Raw genomic sequence first — 16686 nt, 5'->3', positions numbered from 1 at the left:
ATTCAATTCCAACCTTAGGCGACTGTCTGTTCGGAGTTTGTATGTTCTCCCCATGTCTGCATGGGTTTCCTCCGGGTACTCCGGTTTCCTCCCACAGTCCAAAGATATGCAGGCTAGGTAGATTAGTTATGCTAAATTGTCCATAGTGTCAGGGATATGCAGGTTAGGTGTGTTAGCCCGGCAAAATACAGGGTTACAGGGATAAGGCAGGAGGGTGAGTCTGGATGGGGTGATCTTTGGAGAGTCAGTGTGAACTTGTTGGGTTGAATGGCCTGTTTCTACACTGTAGGGATTCTAAGTAGTCACTTCATGGATATACCAATGGATACCAGGTGGTCTTCATTGTGGCTAAAAGTTACTTGTTCATGATCTGTGTGGATTAGTGTCTAGCTCCTTACAGTTGCATTTGTGTTTCCTAAGACCACTGCCACTGCCGATGGATTTTTCTTCCATGTGCCTTACAGCATTGATTGAAAACTGGGCACACTTTCCACACGTCTTGCTAAACGTGTATGCTCCGATGATTGTTTCAACCATCAATTTTGTACTAAGAAATGTCAACTTTGTTGACATGTAAGTATTGATTTTTATCCCTGTTCATCCTTCAGTGGCTGTTTGATGATATCAGATTGCAGTTTGTCAAGGAAACTTTTCTAGAACGCTTCAATGGGGATAGATGCAATCATCAATTCATCAATTCTGTTTGTAAACCCCCTGCTCGGAAATCACATCATCATACAGTCCCTACACTGCAGCAGCAGGCCATTCAGTCCATCGAGTCCACACCAGCCCTCTGAAGAGCATCCTACCCAGAACCACCCCCCTACTCTATCCCTGTAACCCTGCATTTCCCATGGCTAATCCACCTAGCGTTCACATTCCTGGACACTGTGAGCAATTTAGCACAGCCAATCCACCTAACCTGCGCATAGAATCCAGCAGTGTGGAAACAGGCTGTTCGGCCCAGTAAGGTTGTACTGTGGGAGGAAACCCATTCTGACAGACAGAGAATATGCAGACTCCACACAGGTAGCCATGCAAGGCTAGAATCAAATCCAGGACACTAGTTCTGTGAGGCAGCTGTGCTGACCACTGAGCCACCTTTTCTCTGAGTCCACTATTAAAATCGTCTATGGATTCTGTAAGCTTCTGTCGAAATGGCATGAATTCTATTCAATAAATATTAATCTGGCTCTGATTTGTTCTTCTTACACCATCCATATTTATTACCTCTTTGGCTGTTAAATTTCTATAGACCTCTGCGCCCAATTGCAATATAATGCAAATCTTCATAGCTTGATTTTCTGCATTTGACATTTTTGAATCTAGAAGCCATGTCTTTGAATGCTATTTAATCATTTTAAACTCTGTTATGTTGTTTGCTGAGTCCCATTTGAAACTAGGGAAATTTGTGAGATTCTGATGACGTCTTTGTCCTTTCCTTCCTTGCTATTGGTTCACACCCTGAGCACATCTTTCTCAGGTGAGTTAAATTGGCCTCTTTTACAGGGAGCCCCACTTACCAGCTCGCGGTGCTTTCAACACTCTGACACGATGACAAAGAAAGACATCTGGGGTTGTGTCATTGCACTTCAGCATGATTTAAGACTGTCAGGCATATATTTCACCTGGAGATTAACTTGCCTACTGACTGTATGGGTGGTAGGCCTCATCAGTACAATTTTTTTTATTCATTCATGGGATGTGAGCATCACTGGCTGTGCCTTTATTGTCCATCCCTAGATCCCTTAAATAGGTCGGGTTGAGCTGCCTTCTTGAAGCATTGCAGTCCGTATGCTTGGTTGACCTACAGTGCCCTTAGAGAGATGGAATTCCAGGATTTTGGTCCAGTGACAGTGAAGGAACAGCAATGAATTTCCAAGTCAAGATGGTGAGTGACTTGGAGGGGAACTCGGAGCTGGTGGTTATCCCATACATCTGCTGCTGTTGTCTTTCTACACAGAAGTGGTCATGAGTTTGGCAGATGTTGTCTGAGGATCTTTGACAAATTTCTGCAGTCCATCTTGTGGATAGTACACACTGCTGCTATTGAGCATTGGTGGTAGAGGGAGTGAATGCTTGTGGATGTGCTTGGTTTCTCCTGGTTGATGCTGCAAATGCTTCAGCCTTTTCTTTTGCACTGATGTGCTGGGTTCTTCCGTCATTGAGGACGGGGAAATTTGTGAGTTTTTTTTTTAAATTGTCCATCACCATTCCTGACTGTATGTGGCAGAACTGCAGAGCTTAGATTTGACCTGTTGGTTGTGGGATTGCTTACCTCTGTCTATCACTTGCTGCTTATCCTGTTAGACGTGCAAATCGTCCTGTTTGGTTGCTTCACCAGGTTGACTCCTCATTTTTGGCTATGCCTGGTGCTGCTCCTGGCATGTCCTACTGCACTCTCTGCACCAGGTTGGATCCCCTGGCTTGATGGTAATGGTTGAATGGGAGATATGCTGGGCCATGAGTTTGCAGATTGTGCAGGAGTACAATTCTGCTGCTGTTGATGACTCACAGAGCCTCATGGATGCTCAGCCTTGAGTTTCTAGACCTGTTCGATGCCTGTCCCATTTTATGTGGTGGTAGTGCCATGCAACACGGTCGAGGTTATTCTCAGTGTGAAGGTGGGACTTCACCTCCACAGGCACTGCATGTGATCACTGTTAACAATGCTGTCACAGACAGATGCATCTGCCTTTGGCAGATCTGTGAGGATGAACTCGAGTATGTTTTTCCCATTTGTTGGTTCCATCCCCATCTGCTGCACACCCAGCCTAGCAACTATGTCCTGTAGGACCCGATCAGCTGGATCAGTAGTACTGTTGCCGAGCCACTCTTGTTGGTAGATATTAAAATCTGCTACTTGAAATACACTTTGCACCCTTACCACCCTCTGTTCTTCTTCCCAGTGTTGCTCAACAAGGAGTAGCAGCAATTCATCAGCCCAGCGAGGATAGTCAGTGGTAATCAGCAGGACATTTCCTTGCTCATGTTTAAGCCGAAGCCGTCAGATTTCGTGGGGTCCACTGTCAATGTTAAGGACTCCCAGATTAACTTTTTCCCAACTATGCACCACAGAGCTGCCACCTTTTCTGGGTCTGTCTGCTGGTGGGATCGGACATATCCAGGGATAGTAATGGTGTTGTCTGCAACATTGTCTGTCAAGTATGATTCTGTGAGTATGATTATGTCATGCTGTTGCATGACCAGTCAATGAGACAGCTCTCCCAGTTTTCATACCAGTTCTGTGATGTTAGTAAGGATGCCCTTTCAGGGTTGACAGGGCTGATTCTGATGTTATCTTTTCTGGTACCCACGTCCATGCCAAGTGATCCATCCGGTTTCATTTCTTTGTTGACACCTTGTATTGGTTGATACAAACAAGAGGTTTCTTGGCCACTTTCAGGGGGCAACTGAGAGTCAACCACATTGCTGTGGGCCTGGAATAACATGTAAGCCAGACCAGGTGAGGATGGCAGATTTCGTTTCCTGAAGGACATTAGTGATCCCAGATGGGTTTTTCCAACATCCAACAGTGATTTCATAATCGTCATTAATTGGATTCTTAATTCCAGATTTTTTTTATTGAACTGAAATTCCACCACTTGCAGCAGTGATATTCAAATCTGGGTTCCCAGAACGTTAGCTGAATTTCTGAATTCATAGTCTAGCGATATTACAACTAGGCCATCACCCTGTGTTTTATACTTCTATACATCACGTCATGGTTAAATGGTTCAGGATATAATAATCAATTGGTCATCAGGAATTGATTAACTCCATAGGTTTATTTATCTAAAACAGTAAAACACATTATAAGTTATAAAACAGTCATTGCAACAAAGCAGCTGATATGTGTGAATGTAAGCTTGCAGACACATAGCACACTAAGAGTTTGATAGTCTTAACATTGCAAATGCATAGCACATAGAGCCTTCGGTGGCAAACTTCCTTCAAGGCAAGGTATGCATACTGTAATAACTTGGTTGTAAGTAATTTTTGTTGATATTGTTCTGCTTGTTCACTTCCTTCATCAGCTCTTGTTGAACAAGCCCTGCTGTCCTTTAGTCTCACTTCCTGCCAGACTGAAGCCCAGGGACCTTTCTTCAGAATGCCTCTGAGTTCTAAAAAACAACCACTAGACTTGAAACATTAACTCTGTATTCCCTCTGCCAGTCCTGCTGAATTTCAGCAGCAATTTCTGTTTTTGGTTGTTTTAAATGTAGAATCATACTTAGCTTTACACTTAGCAGGAAGGCATGTACCGCCAGATTTTGTCTCATTATCATACTGCGGTAAGTAGCTCTGGGCAGTTACAGTTCCCCAGTTCCATCTGAAGTGTAATTGCACCAGACGTTTCTCTTGTTGAATTTTGGTTCTGTCCTTGCTGTCTTGTAGGTTGTTTTGACTGTGTACTGGCTGTGCTGATCTTTGATGCCACTTTTGCACTTCCCTCTCCCTGACAACGCTTTTGGTTATATCGGCATCTATGCCATTCTCTAGAATCCTCACAGACAGCAGGAACTTCTAGAAGTCATCAGATTTGGGAAATTTCCTCCCTCCCTGCTTTTGACCAGCCATTTGTAACATGGAAATAACCAATGAACTGCAGATGCTGAAGATCTGAAACAAAAACAGAAATTGCTGGCAAAATTCAGCAGGTCTGGTAGCATCTGTGGAGAAAAAGCAGAGTCAGTGCTTCAAATCTGGTGACTCTTCATCAGAGCAGTGTGTAACAACCTGGCTTCTTTCCACCTAGACTCCCTAATTTAACAAGTTTCAGGTATGTTCCTGTTTAACTTGCACTCCAGAGACGTCACCGATCAGAGCTTCATTCAAAATGTCACATCCAGCGATGCCTGTGCAAAAACAGCTGTAAGCAGACCGATGTTATTTTAAGACTACAGTTTTGCTGTAAATGCTAGATATGATCTGTCCCAGCAACTGAGTAGCTTTTGTAGAGGAGAAAAAAATTCATATGCTTTGTTCTAATGTGCTAGTTTTCTTTGTATTCCCACTTTTTTAATTGCAAATTTCTAACGCTCTTCATGTTACCGGTAAAAGAACATTTTTATCATGAAATCAGGGTCATACCTAGAGTGCAAGATGCCATCAAGGAGAGAAGGTGTATAAAATAAAAAGCAAAATACTGTGGATGCTGGAAACCTGAAAGAAAAGCAGAAAGCCCTGGAGAAGCTCAGCAGGTCTATCTGGTTCTGCAAAGTGAAAAAGAGTTCATGTTTCGAGTCCATTTAGACTCTTCTTCAGGTCAGGTATAACGTGCTTCGCAAAACAGGTGTACAAAGTATCTAAAATTGTGAATTAAAGCATGGTTCAAGCCCCATCTAGAATAATGTGTAAACTTTTGTATATCAGTTCAAAGGAAGTTAGAATTAGTGTTGAGAAGTAGAAAGGTAAGCAGCAAAGTGAATCAGAAATATGATAATAAAATGTGAGGCTGGATGAACACAGCAGGCCCAGCAGCATCTCAGGAGCACAAAAGCTGATGTTTCAGGCCTAGACCCTTCATCAGAGAGGGGGATGGGGTGAGGGTTCTGAAATAAATAGGGACAGAGGGGGAGGCTGACCGAAGATGGACAGAAAAGAAGATAGGTGGAGAGGAGAGTATAGGTAGGGTGGTAGGGAGGGGATAGGTCAGTCCAGGGAAGACGGACAGGTCAAGGAGGTGGGATGAGGTAGTAGGTAGGAGATGGAGGTGCGGCTTGGGGTGGGAGGAAGGGATGGGTCATGGGCCTCCTGCAGTGCCGCAATGATGCCACCCGAAGGTTGCAGGAAAAGCAACTCATATTCCGCTTGGGAACCCTGCAGCCCAATGGCATCAATGTGGACTTCACCAGCTTCAAAATCTCCCCTTCCCCCACCGCATCCCAAAACCAGCCCAGTTCGTCCCCTCCCCCCACTGCACCACACAACCAGCCCAGCTCTTCCCCTCTACCCACTCCATCCCAAAACCAGTCCAACCTGTCTCTGCCTCCCTAACCTGTTCTTCATCTCACCCATCCCTTCCTCCCACCCCAAGCCGCACCTCCATCTCCTACCTACTAACCTCATCCCACCTCCTTGACCTGTCCGTCTTCCCTGGACTGACCTATCCCCTCCCTACCTCCCCACCTATACTCTCCTCTCCACCTATCTTCTTTTCTCTCCATCTTCGGTCCGCCTCCCCTCTCTCCCTATTTATTCCAGAACCCTCACCCCATCCCCCTCTCTGATGAAGGGTCTAGGCCCGAAACATCAGCTTCTGTGCTCCTGAGATGCTGCTGGGCCTGCTGTGTTCATCCAGCCTCACATTTTATTATCTTGGATTCTCCAGCATCTGCAGTTCCCATTATCACTGATACAATCAGAAATATGAGTTGGTTCTCCTCTCTTTGTCACTTGAAATAATGATCTGCTCTCTTTCAGAACATCCCTAATATTATTTTAAAAAGGGATTGGGATTGTTGTTTATAATTATTTTATATTCTGTTTTGAGATTTTATTAATGCAGCAAACGCATGGGTTTTAGAGAATGACTCATGTTTATATTATTGCTTGCAAAGCAAAATGGTTCACTCAATTTTTCAGACATAGTATGGCACTAATTTCGGCACCGAAGGCAGAGTTGAACCTGTTAGCTTTCAGGGTTGTCTAATATTGAATGCTGGTGACGTGATGGACTTCTTCTAGCATGAAGACCTAGCGATAACTGGTCATCTTTATTTTGTTTGCTTTGTCCAGTTAATTTGATGCCACAGAAATAGGAAGTTGACTCATCTTTAGGTAGTGGTGAGCTGCCATGCAGAGAGTATACATTTCGAGTTTCTCGGTACATGGTCGAAAAGCAAGAAAGTTCCATTAAAATTCAATGTGATGCTGTATACTAATAGTCTTTCCTGTTTCCCAGGGTTGTTTTGTACCCTTGAATTAGAGAAAGCTTGCCTTTCCTTTTACAGCTGTTGAACAAAGTGTAGTAAATACTGATAAACATGAATGTGCTTTTATCCTGTGTCTATAACTTTGTGGTATCTCACAAAAGCCTTAACAATTGATCAATAGGTTTTGAAACAGAATCTGTAAGCAATCTTGTTGCTTATACATATAAACTTTTCCTTCATTTGTGACACTTGTTTCAACCCTGGCACAAAGATAGAAGTTGATAAAGCTATTAGTGATAGAGGATTTCAACTAATTTAATCAAATTTGCTAATATGATTTCAAGAGGTTTAAAGTAAAGTCCAAGAGTGGAGGAGGGAGTTGGGGAAGGTAGTATATTCAAGCAATGAAAAGTTGCACACAGTGTGTATGTCTGCAATGATTCATGGAAATGCTGAAAGTCACCAGTTCCAGATTGGGACACTCAAGGATTGGGACATCTTAAAACATGTAACAATAAAACCAAGAGTAATAATGACAATGTCAAAGAAATGTGGTTAAATGCTGCCTGAGCTTAAAAGATAAATGATTTCACTTTCACAGAAGATATCATGGTGATTATGTTTGTTTTTCTCCCTGGCAACAGGAGGATGATTCCGAATGCGGCAGTGGCTCTCGTCTGAGTCCATCCTTATGGTCAATGATAGGGATTCAGCTAGCTCTGCTCTGGCTACTAAGTAGTGCCAGACATTATCCATCATGACTGCAGAGAACGGACAGCCATCTCCGCTTTCTAGACCCACCACACTGTAGCCCTGGCTTAAACTAGGGAATTTTTGACCCCAGGCAGTAGAAGACTGACCATTTCCATATCCTGGTGTATCACTGTGTCAAAGATTCATTGTTGACTCTCCATACGAAGAATGGTCAAGGTGCTCCATTGACAAGTTTTTTTTTAGTGGAAAATGTTAAATCATACAATGGTAGCAAACTGAATTGTCAGTACCGAAACCTGCCAGGCAACTATGGGAATGCTAATACATTTATACAATGAAACAATTCATTTAAAAAAATCTAGATTTATTTATCATTAGGTTCATATTTTGTTAAGCTTACTTTTATCAAGATAAACGGTTATTCTTTATTTATGGCTTACATTGACTCACTGAGCTAATTTTAAAACAACTTACATGGGCTAGTGACATACAGGCACAATCAACTGTCCTATTGGTATGAGGCCAGAAAGCTTAAACATGACCATGTTGGGCACCAACCAGTAATTGCAATCTTTTTAAGGTTTTGATACACCAAAATCCACTGATTATTCTGTGGCTGTGCAATTATATTATTGTGAGCTATTCTGTTACCAAATGATGCCTGTAACCCCCTCGTTCCCCCTCATTAAGCCATATCTCTATGCCTGATGCCCTTCATGTTTGCTGAAGCAAATACATAATGATTGTTGTATCCCACACAAGGAATAGTGCTAAGGCTTGTGAATGAAAAAGCTGTTGTTGTGGCAATTGAGTTTTGGACACTGATGCTTTTTTTTTGCATGAAGATGCTGCTACTATTTTCTCATTCAGTTTTACTGTAGGAGTGTAGTTAATGTGCAAAAGCAACTGAGTGAACCAAATGTTGTTGATGTGAAATTTAGATAATATGATGTAAAATAACTGTTTCACTTATAACAACTATATGTTGTCAAACATACCTCTTTCAAAGTGCAGTGAGCAGGCTGAAAAGATGGGAATTTTACACATAGGTGATTTCAAGATTTAGATTTTGTTTTCAATAGTTGGGATTAAGACAAGTGCTCCCATAACTACAGTACCACAATCTACTGCTGTGCAATTTCTGTAATATAAGAATAATAGGACTTGTATATGGCATTTTGTTGAATTACAAGAAAATTCCCAAAGTGTTTGAAAGGCCGCAAAATAATTTGAATTAAAGCTGAAATTTAGTAGACAATTTATTCTATGGGAAAATTATATAATATGACCCCTGATAATTAAATATAGGGAATTAAATTTTACATGACAATAAAGCGGGAATGTTGTTTATTGAAAATTGTGATGTGATACTCGGCAACCCAAATCATTTTATGCCAACAAAATAGAAAAAGTGTGCATTTTAGTTGAACAGTGTGTTGAGGACATATACAACAACTGTCACTTCATCTATATTTCAGCCTGTCTTAGTGCACAATATTTATTGATTATTCATTCTTCTTTTTGTTTAATTTTAAGAGAATCGTTCTCTGGTCTCCAGTCAAAAATGGATGTAACTCTAAAGTATTTAAATTGGAGAGCATGCTTTATCAATATGGGCCATCTGGGGGTAAAGAGAGGGGACATTTTCCTAAAAAACACAATTAAAATTACTAAAGAAGTTAAAATGCATCAGTAAAAGAAATGAAGATGGCAATAGGTCATTAAATGCTACGGTTATCTCAGCCATCTACTTTCATCCAAAAGGAGAGATACACCAGTAAGTTTGCATGATCAGCTCAGTATTTTGACAAATAATAGCAATGAGATGTTAAAGTATGTGGAAACAGTATTTAGAATGTTTTGGACAAGTGAAGGAGGGTTTTATTGTGTGACTGATATCTTTTTGAATAAGAATTTCAGTTGAGAGTCTGTCAGTTGTAGTCCCAAATTCAATGGATTCTACAGCTTTTGTATCAGTGACCCTTCTTCTGGCAAGATTTTAGTTGTTGGCTTTCATTGACGCAGTATCAGATTAACAGGCAATTTCATCCACCTTTTGGGGCCCAGGCCAGGAACCCTGTCCTTTGCATTATTGAATAGGAAGTGCCCTGTGCTGTAACCTGGAGATTCGCCATTACAACAGCGGACATTTGATTTGTGGGTTTGCCAAAGTGATACTGTGGCATGTGACCAATGCATTGTCTCACAATTATTTTGTCCCAATGAGGAGCGAGTCCACATTCAAGAACCTTACAGAAATTGAAATGCTTGGAGAATTATTCCCCCTTTAATAGTATATAAAACAATCCAAGTTTCATAGTTTCATCAGTGGACCAGAGATGCTATTCTACTTGTAACTCCACCAAGTCATCCCAAAGGGCAAACGACTTGTACATTAATGAACTATCTCATGTCTGACCAGGCAGTATTATCCCCAGTTCACAGATCTAATGAGTGCTTTTGCTGAAAATATAACACTGATGCAGAACCCACCAGCAAACCACTAGTATGTCACAAACAACAAGTATAAACAGCAAATAAAAATATCCCCACGTTATTATTTATAACTCCTCTTTACTCTTTCTAACATATATAATTCCCCGATAGATAACTCGGGCAGTTCCTTCTCTCTGAGGATACCACTTTGTAACAGCCATCACACGTAAGCAATCTGGGTTAATTCCCCCTCCCATTTTCTTCTTGCCACATTGAAGTTAATGCTGTACTTAAATGTGTATGGTTCAGTGCAAATATTCCTTCTGAAATAATTGGAATTAATGAAAGACCATAGGTAGCATGCTCCAATTTAAGTGCTATCCTGGTACAGTTGACTGTCTGTGTTAAGCAGCAACTTGCTGGCAACTTGGGCTTGCAGATGAATTATAAAGAGAGAGCATGTAGGAGAAGCTATGGTGTAGCATTAAATTTATTGCATCTAGCTGTGAATACTTATGAATTATATTTTAAGTAGAAAAACATTTTTAGCAAGGAGTTTGCACCTTGTTTTTTAATCTTGGTGTCACAATTCAGAGATGATATCAGAAATATTTTGATTTCAAAAATAAAGCGTTTTTTCTTTTTTTTCCCAAGTTACCATATTAAGTTTGGTTTGTACATAAATATGAGGAAACGCTACTGAAAATCTTACAATCTATGGAGAAATATTCAAATTTCTATGATTCTTTTTGTGTTGAATAATGTGCATTCTGTGACTGGAAATCATGTACATCATACTGCGCTGAAAACTGAGCCAGTTTGATTTTAAGGTTCTGAGAAACCACTTCTACTCATAAATTTGAAGAAGTGAACTGAGTACATTTTTGCAAAAAGTATTTTCCCAGCATGCAGTTGGGCCATCTTCTGCTCATTAATACTTATTCATATGTTTATTGCCAAATGGAAGTTCACAAAGATAAAGGAAATGGTTAATAATGTTATTGCCAACCTTAAGACATACGGATTTTCTTAAGGAGTTGACTTCTTTGGGATTAACATTTGCTTATCACTTTGAAGAAACCTAATTGGTATACTCTGCTAAATTTCAAAGAAGAGTGGAAAATATAAAACTAGGCTGCTTCCAGCCCTCCCTCACAAATTTCTCAGTTGTATAGAATTTTGTTATTACATTTGGCCTGATAATAGTTACGATAATGAAATATTTGATTGTAGGTTCCTTTGCAGAAAATAATGAGTGATTTGATTTTTGCTTTTATCATATTACTTGTTTTGAAATAGATTTGATGAAATTGATTGATAGATATACTTTCTACCAGCCCTTGATGGCTACAATCTAGAAAGTTAATTGAATCCAGCCAAAATCCTGATGTCAAGAAACTGAATTGATATGTGCTAAAGATATTGCTTCACAGCCATTGTAATAGTTATGCTGATACCTGTAATCCTCTGAACTCCAATCGGAATGAATGTACAGATCATTTCAGATATTGGATAATCAACCTGTGAAGACAAAAGGATTGTGCAGTACAGATGTACAGCACTTAAATGGGTTTGATGCAATAGTTCTGATCGGTTGTGAATGGTTCAAATTCAGTAAAATAATTATTTTCCTTTTCACAGAATAGTACTGAGAACGTGCATTTATCATCGTGAGTTTTTGTTTTCCTTTTCATTATCAAGATGATAGGTGTTTTCCTGATGTCTTTATTCTGCTTTCCTGTTAGAGGAAACATATTAATATCTGTTCAATGTTTATGATGAAATCAGCTAATGAGCGGCAACCTATCAGCATAACAATTTCTCTGGCATTGGGACAACATGTGAATCCCAGTCCTGATGATATCCAAGTCCCATAAGATTGTGTGAAGTTTGTCTGGGGATCCTTGAACAATCAGGGTTGGCAGGTGGCTTCTGTGGGTGGGAGAGCCGGTCAGACTGTCTCCAGTTATAGATGGTCGTCAGTTTCACCGGCAGAAGTGGGTACTACAGTTTGAAACTGTACATTTTTTAGTGTGTTTTATATACATGTCTCAGTATGTCATGATGTGGCACCAATTTAGTTATGTAGGAGATCAATGATTCTTCCAAGTAAAATGAGAACATTTTCCTCAATAGGAGCAAAGTGAGCCAGTTAGTCTTCATATATTACAGATTGATCAATCTTACCAAACCATGAGTACTTACCTCAATTTAACTTCAATATATCTACAATATACTGAAGTATTGGATTTTTTTTTACAATTGTAAAGTGGATAATGAAGCACCCAATTACAGCGTAATAAAATGTGAGGCTGGATGAACACAGCAGGCCAAGCAGCATCTCAGGAGCACATGAGATGCTGCTTGGCCTGCTGTGTTCATCCAGCCTCACATTTTATTATCTTGGAATCTCCAGCATCTGCAGTTCCCATTATCTCTGACCCAATTACAGCACCTATTTCCACCCCTGGTTCATTCTGTTTATTGTGCAGGTTAGGAATTTCAGACTTTATAATCTGCACATTTCCAGATCATGCAGTTTAGATTATGAGCCTTCCTCTCTGCTAAAGATAAAAATGTTTGGTTTTCCTGGTAATAATTTTCCATTTAGTTTCTAATATTTTTGTTTTGTCTTTTCTTTTGAATCCACATTTATCAGTGTCCTTAAATGTTGATATGTTCAGTTATACTGAACATTTCCTTTCATCTGTCAAATTTCATCAGATAGATGACACCAGAAATAACAAGAATTTATATTATGATCGATTTTCCTGCAATGATAAGGATTCCTTTAAGGTACCACGCTGCTCATACTTGCAGCAAACCTATTGCAGGAACACACTTGAGGAAATACCAAGTGCTGCTTTTACTTTTAAATTGGCTTTGGCTTAAAGTTTAGTTTCAGAATTGAATTTAATTGCAGCTGCAGCCAAATTTGTCCTCGAGTTACCTGGTAGTTATTAGGTGCTTCTTTCATTCTGCTAAAAATAATTAAAGGATTAATGTTGCTTCAGGTTTTTCTGGTGTAATGTGAAATGCTTAGTAAATAACCCTTTGAGATAAAGTGTTCGTCCAGTTGCCAATTCATTTTTCACATTTATTTTAATCAGGTAGGTTAAACACCTTGTCAAAGATTTAAACTGACTCTCACACACATGAGAAGGCTCTTCAAGTTTATTTATTTCAAAAACTAATCAACATTTTTGTAAAGAAATATTTCTTACTATCTGAAACTTTAGAACCATGAATCTTGTTCTACTGCCGTAGCATGTCTGTGAACTTTAAGGAAAAAGCCAATAGGAGAAACCAGATGTTTGTTCAAGGCTGGATAATTCAATTTTAGCTGAGCAACACGATCCTCCAAGTTCTCACCTCCTGGAGGCAAGTATTCACCTGGGAAAGACAACTTTAAAAAAAAATCCTAGATCAAATTAAAGGGGTTGGGGGAAGGTAATCAGACGGAGTTGCAGGAAACCACGCTATTGCTGGGAAACATAGTTAAAATCTCACTAACCTTTACCATGCTTGGATATCCACTACAGTCACAACATGTGGGTCCCTTTTGAACACTTGCAGTGAAGCGATATTCATTGCGTTATTAGTAATCTGTTTCAAAGTGTGATTCCTAAGCATTCCAACATTCTTTGCATAGATAAATATTGCACATCTCCTGGTTCTCCATTGCTGCAAATGCATATATTCTATCCTTGAAGATACATCCTCATCCCTTCTTTATTTTAAATATCTCAATCAAATCTCTCTGAAGTCCTCGTCTTTTTTTTAATTATAAGAAGTGCCAGTTCTCTAACCTTATCATGCTAAGTATAGGTTTATAAGCTAGGTTTCAAGCCAATAGCTCATTTCTGATCTTTTATCAGCAATTCCATATCATCCACCAAATAAGAAATCTAAAACTGAACGCAGTATTCTGAATGAAGCCAAAACAAAATCCTGTGAGATGATATTAGTGCTTTTAGTTTCCACTAATTTGATCCTTAATCTCACAAATCTTTACCCTTTAGGGCAATCTTTAGTTTGGCACCTTGTTAAAACACTTTCGTTTGAAAACCGAACAATTTCAATGTCCAGCAGCCTACCATCTTCCTCAGGAAATTGAACCAGTTTAATGAGATATGACTTCCTTTGCTTGACGTAAAATTGAGAGTGCCTACCAACCCTTGTTCTGTTCATGTGACCATACAGCATCTTGTTAATTTTTCCTTTTAAAAATTAATCTATAACTTTGTGAGTTGTGTTTTTTTTTAATATTGGCACAACATGAGTCAGCCTTGAATCCACAGGGGCAAAAACCCTAACTCTTATGTTGAAACATTGTATACATGAGTGACACATTTAATACCACATAAAGTATTGTAAAGATTTCCATTATCTGTCCTAAGTATATAAAATACTGGAACCTCTCCTCTGAATTTTCTTTGTTCAAAGTTGAAAAATCTAATTTAAAAAGTTGGTCTATTTAGCCTTTGGAATTGGGAACCAACCTGGTTGGAAAAGTCTGCATTATTTTAAGGGATTGCATGGTCCTCTGTACTTTGTCAAACAGACTGGACTATACTCTGAAGCAATGCCTGAATTTATAACTCTACAACTATAGCATGAATTCTAGAGATTTGAACAGACAATAAAACCTAAATATTTTTGTTTCCTAACTGAATGTATGAATTAATATTGCATAAAGCCCGAAAAAAGTGTTCATTTCACTAAGTACAAAAATAGAACTGTGAATAGGAAATTAAATCGACAGTGATTATTCTACTGATTATTCATTCAAAAGATGAGATTTACGACTGTTTGGGAGAGGGGCAGGGGAGAAATTAACAAAATTGTTGTGTCCACAACAATACTAGTCAGTGGACAGTTTGATTTAAATACTTTCAATGAAGCAGCTTTAGTTATGATCAAGCTGTGAATGTTCAAAGTATCTGTTATGCATTGAATTTGATGCTGGTTTATTTTTAAAGCTTAAGCTGGTAGATAAATTGGTGAAGAGCATTGCTGCCAATCGTGTGTGTTTGTATGAGGTTTATATAGCTTTTTTCAAAATCATCTAGCCCTGTAGCCTTACTGGGTTGCAAGTTGCAAAGCTGTTTTACAATGTGAATGAAGGGAATTGTGCTGTTGTTGACCATAGTACAAGTGTCCAGATCCTGCTTTAATGGATTGTTTTTTTTATGGTCGCAGATGGTTCAGTGTGTGTTCTTGCAGAAGGTTCTCACTGCTCTGTGCAGGCTGAGACCCTCTCCCTTTCTCTTGTGCTTTCTGAACGTTCTGTGGAACTTGACAAGCCTGAAAGAAATTTTGTATAAATTTGTACAATACTGTTAAAAAAAAGTTTATAATCTTAGAAATGTTGTGTTACTTTATTCTTGTGCAAATATTCTGAATAAAAGATTTATCAGTTAAATCATTAAAATGTTTCACCATGCTGAGTTTGTGAAGCTTTGTTATTGTATGAATGAACTGTTTGACAAGTAGAGCTACTTTGTGTAAGTTTGAACGGAGCTGGTCAGTTTCTAGTAATTGAAATTAAAAGCAGTCATGCTAAACTGTGACAAGTTCAGTCCAAAAGAAATTTTGTATTGATAAAGCAGCTAATTTTAGACACAGTCAATGCACTTCTTGCACTCATTTTGAAGTTCAGCCCTGGAGATTGAGAAAACACAAAATAAAATTATTAATTTTACATCTTAGTGAACGATCAATATAAGTAAATGTCACCTTGGTTTAATATCTCATCTGAAGAATGGCAGCTTTATTTAGAACTGTACTGAAATATGCTTCAAGTTCAGGAGCACGGCTAGTTTTTTAAAATATTCGTCATGGAATATGAGCTTCACTTGCTGGGTCGGCATATGTTGACATACATAATTACCTTGAGAAGGTGGTGGTGAGTGCCATCTTGAACCACCATGGTTTCATTTAGTGTAGGTACACCTACAGTGGTGTAAATGAAAGAATTCCTGTATATTGACCCATGAACAATGAAGTAATGGTAATATCCTTCCAAGCCAGGATGGTGGATGTCTTGGGCAGTGACTTGCAGTTGGGTAGTGTTCGCATGTATTTGCTGCCCTTGTCCTTCTGGAGTGTAGTGGCCATGCATTTGGAAGTCGCTGAGTAAGGAGCCTTGGATGATTTCTGCAGTGTATCTTGTAGATAGTACACACTGTGGTACTGAGAGTCAGTGGTGGAAGGTGTGAATGTAGTGCCAATCATATGACTGCTTTGTTGTGGATGGTGTGGAGCTTCTTAAGTGTTGCTGGAGCAACAGCCGTCCAGGCAAGTGGGGAGTATTCCATCAAACTCCTGACTTGTGCCTTATAGATGGTGGCCAGGCTTTGTGGAGTCATAAGGTGAGATACACTGCAGAATTCCTAACCTTTGACCTGCTTGTGTAGCCACTATTTTTTAATGGCTCTTGTAGTGCAATTTCTTGTCAATGGTAGCCACCAGGTTATCTACAAATCTTTCCCTCAAAGAAATACCTCAACTCATTTGTGCTGATTTGACAGTCCTATCTTAATACACAATTCAGTATTCATTTAATAAAGCAGATCTAGTGATTGGTGTCAAGAAATAATAAGGTATTGGCTCATTGAGAATCTACCATAGCTGAATAGAATTTTCATGGCTGACT

At 39.4% G+C, this 16686-nt stretch overlaps 1 protein-coding gene across 10 annotated transcripts in view; it reads left to right on the top strand.

Annotated features, from left to right (window-relative positions):
- LOC125463260 (voltage-dependent calcium channel subunit alpha-2/delta-1) overlaps positions 1-15467 on the top strand; it is a 617517-nt gene extending 602050 nt beyond the window's left edge. For all 10 annotated transcript variants that reach the window (XM_059654605.1, XM_059654607.1, XM_048554305.2 and 7 more), the window contains one exon: positions 7523-15467. In XM_059654605.1, coding sequence (XP_059510588.1) covers positions 7523-7559 — 37 coding nt within the window. In that variant the 3' untranslated portion in view covers positions 7560-15467. The remainder of the gene's footprint in view (positions 1-7522) is intronic.
- Positions 15468-16686: the final 1219 nt, after the last annotated feature.

The sequence above is a fragment of the Stegostoma tigrinum genome, chromosome 25 (assembly GCF_030684315.1).
Source record: "Stegostoma tigrinum isolate sSteTig4 chromosome 25, sSteTig4.hap1, whole genome shotgun sequence".
Taxonomy (NCBI): Eukaryota; Metazoa; Chordata; class Chondrichthyes; order Orectolobiformes; family Stegostomatidae; genus Stegostoma; species Stegostoma tigrinum.
This window is presented reverse-complemented; position numbering and strand designations above follow the sequence as displayed.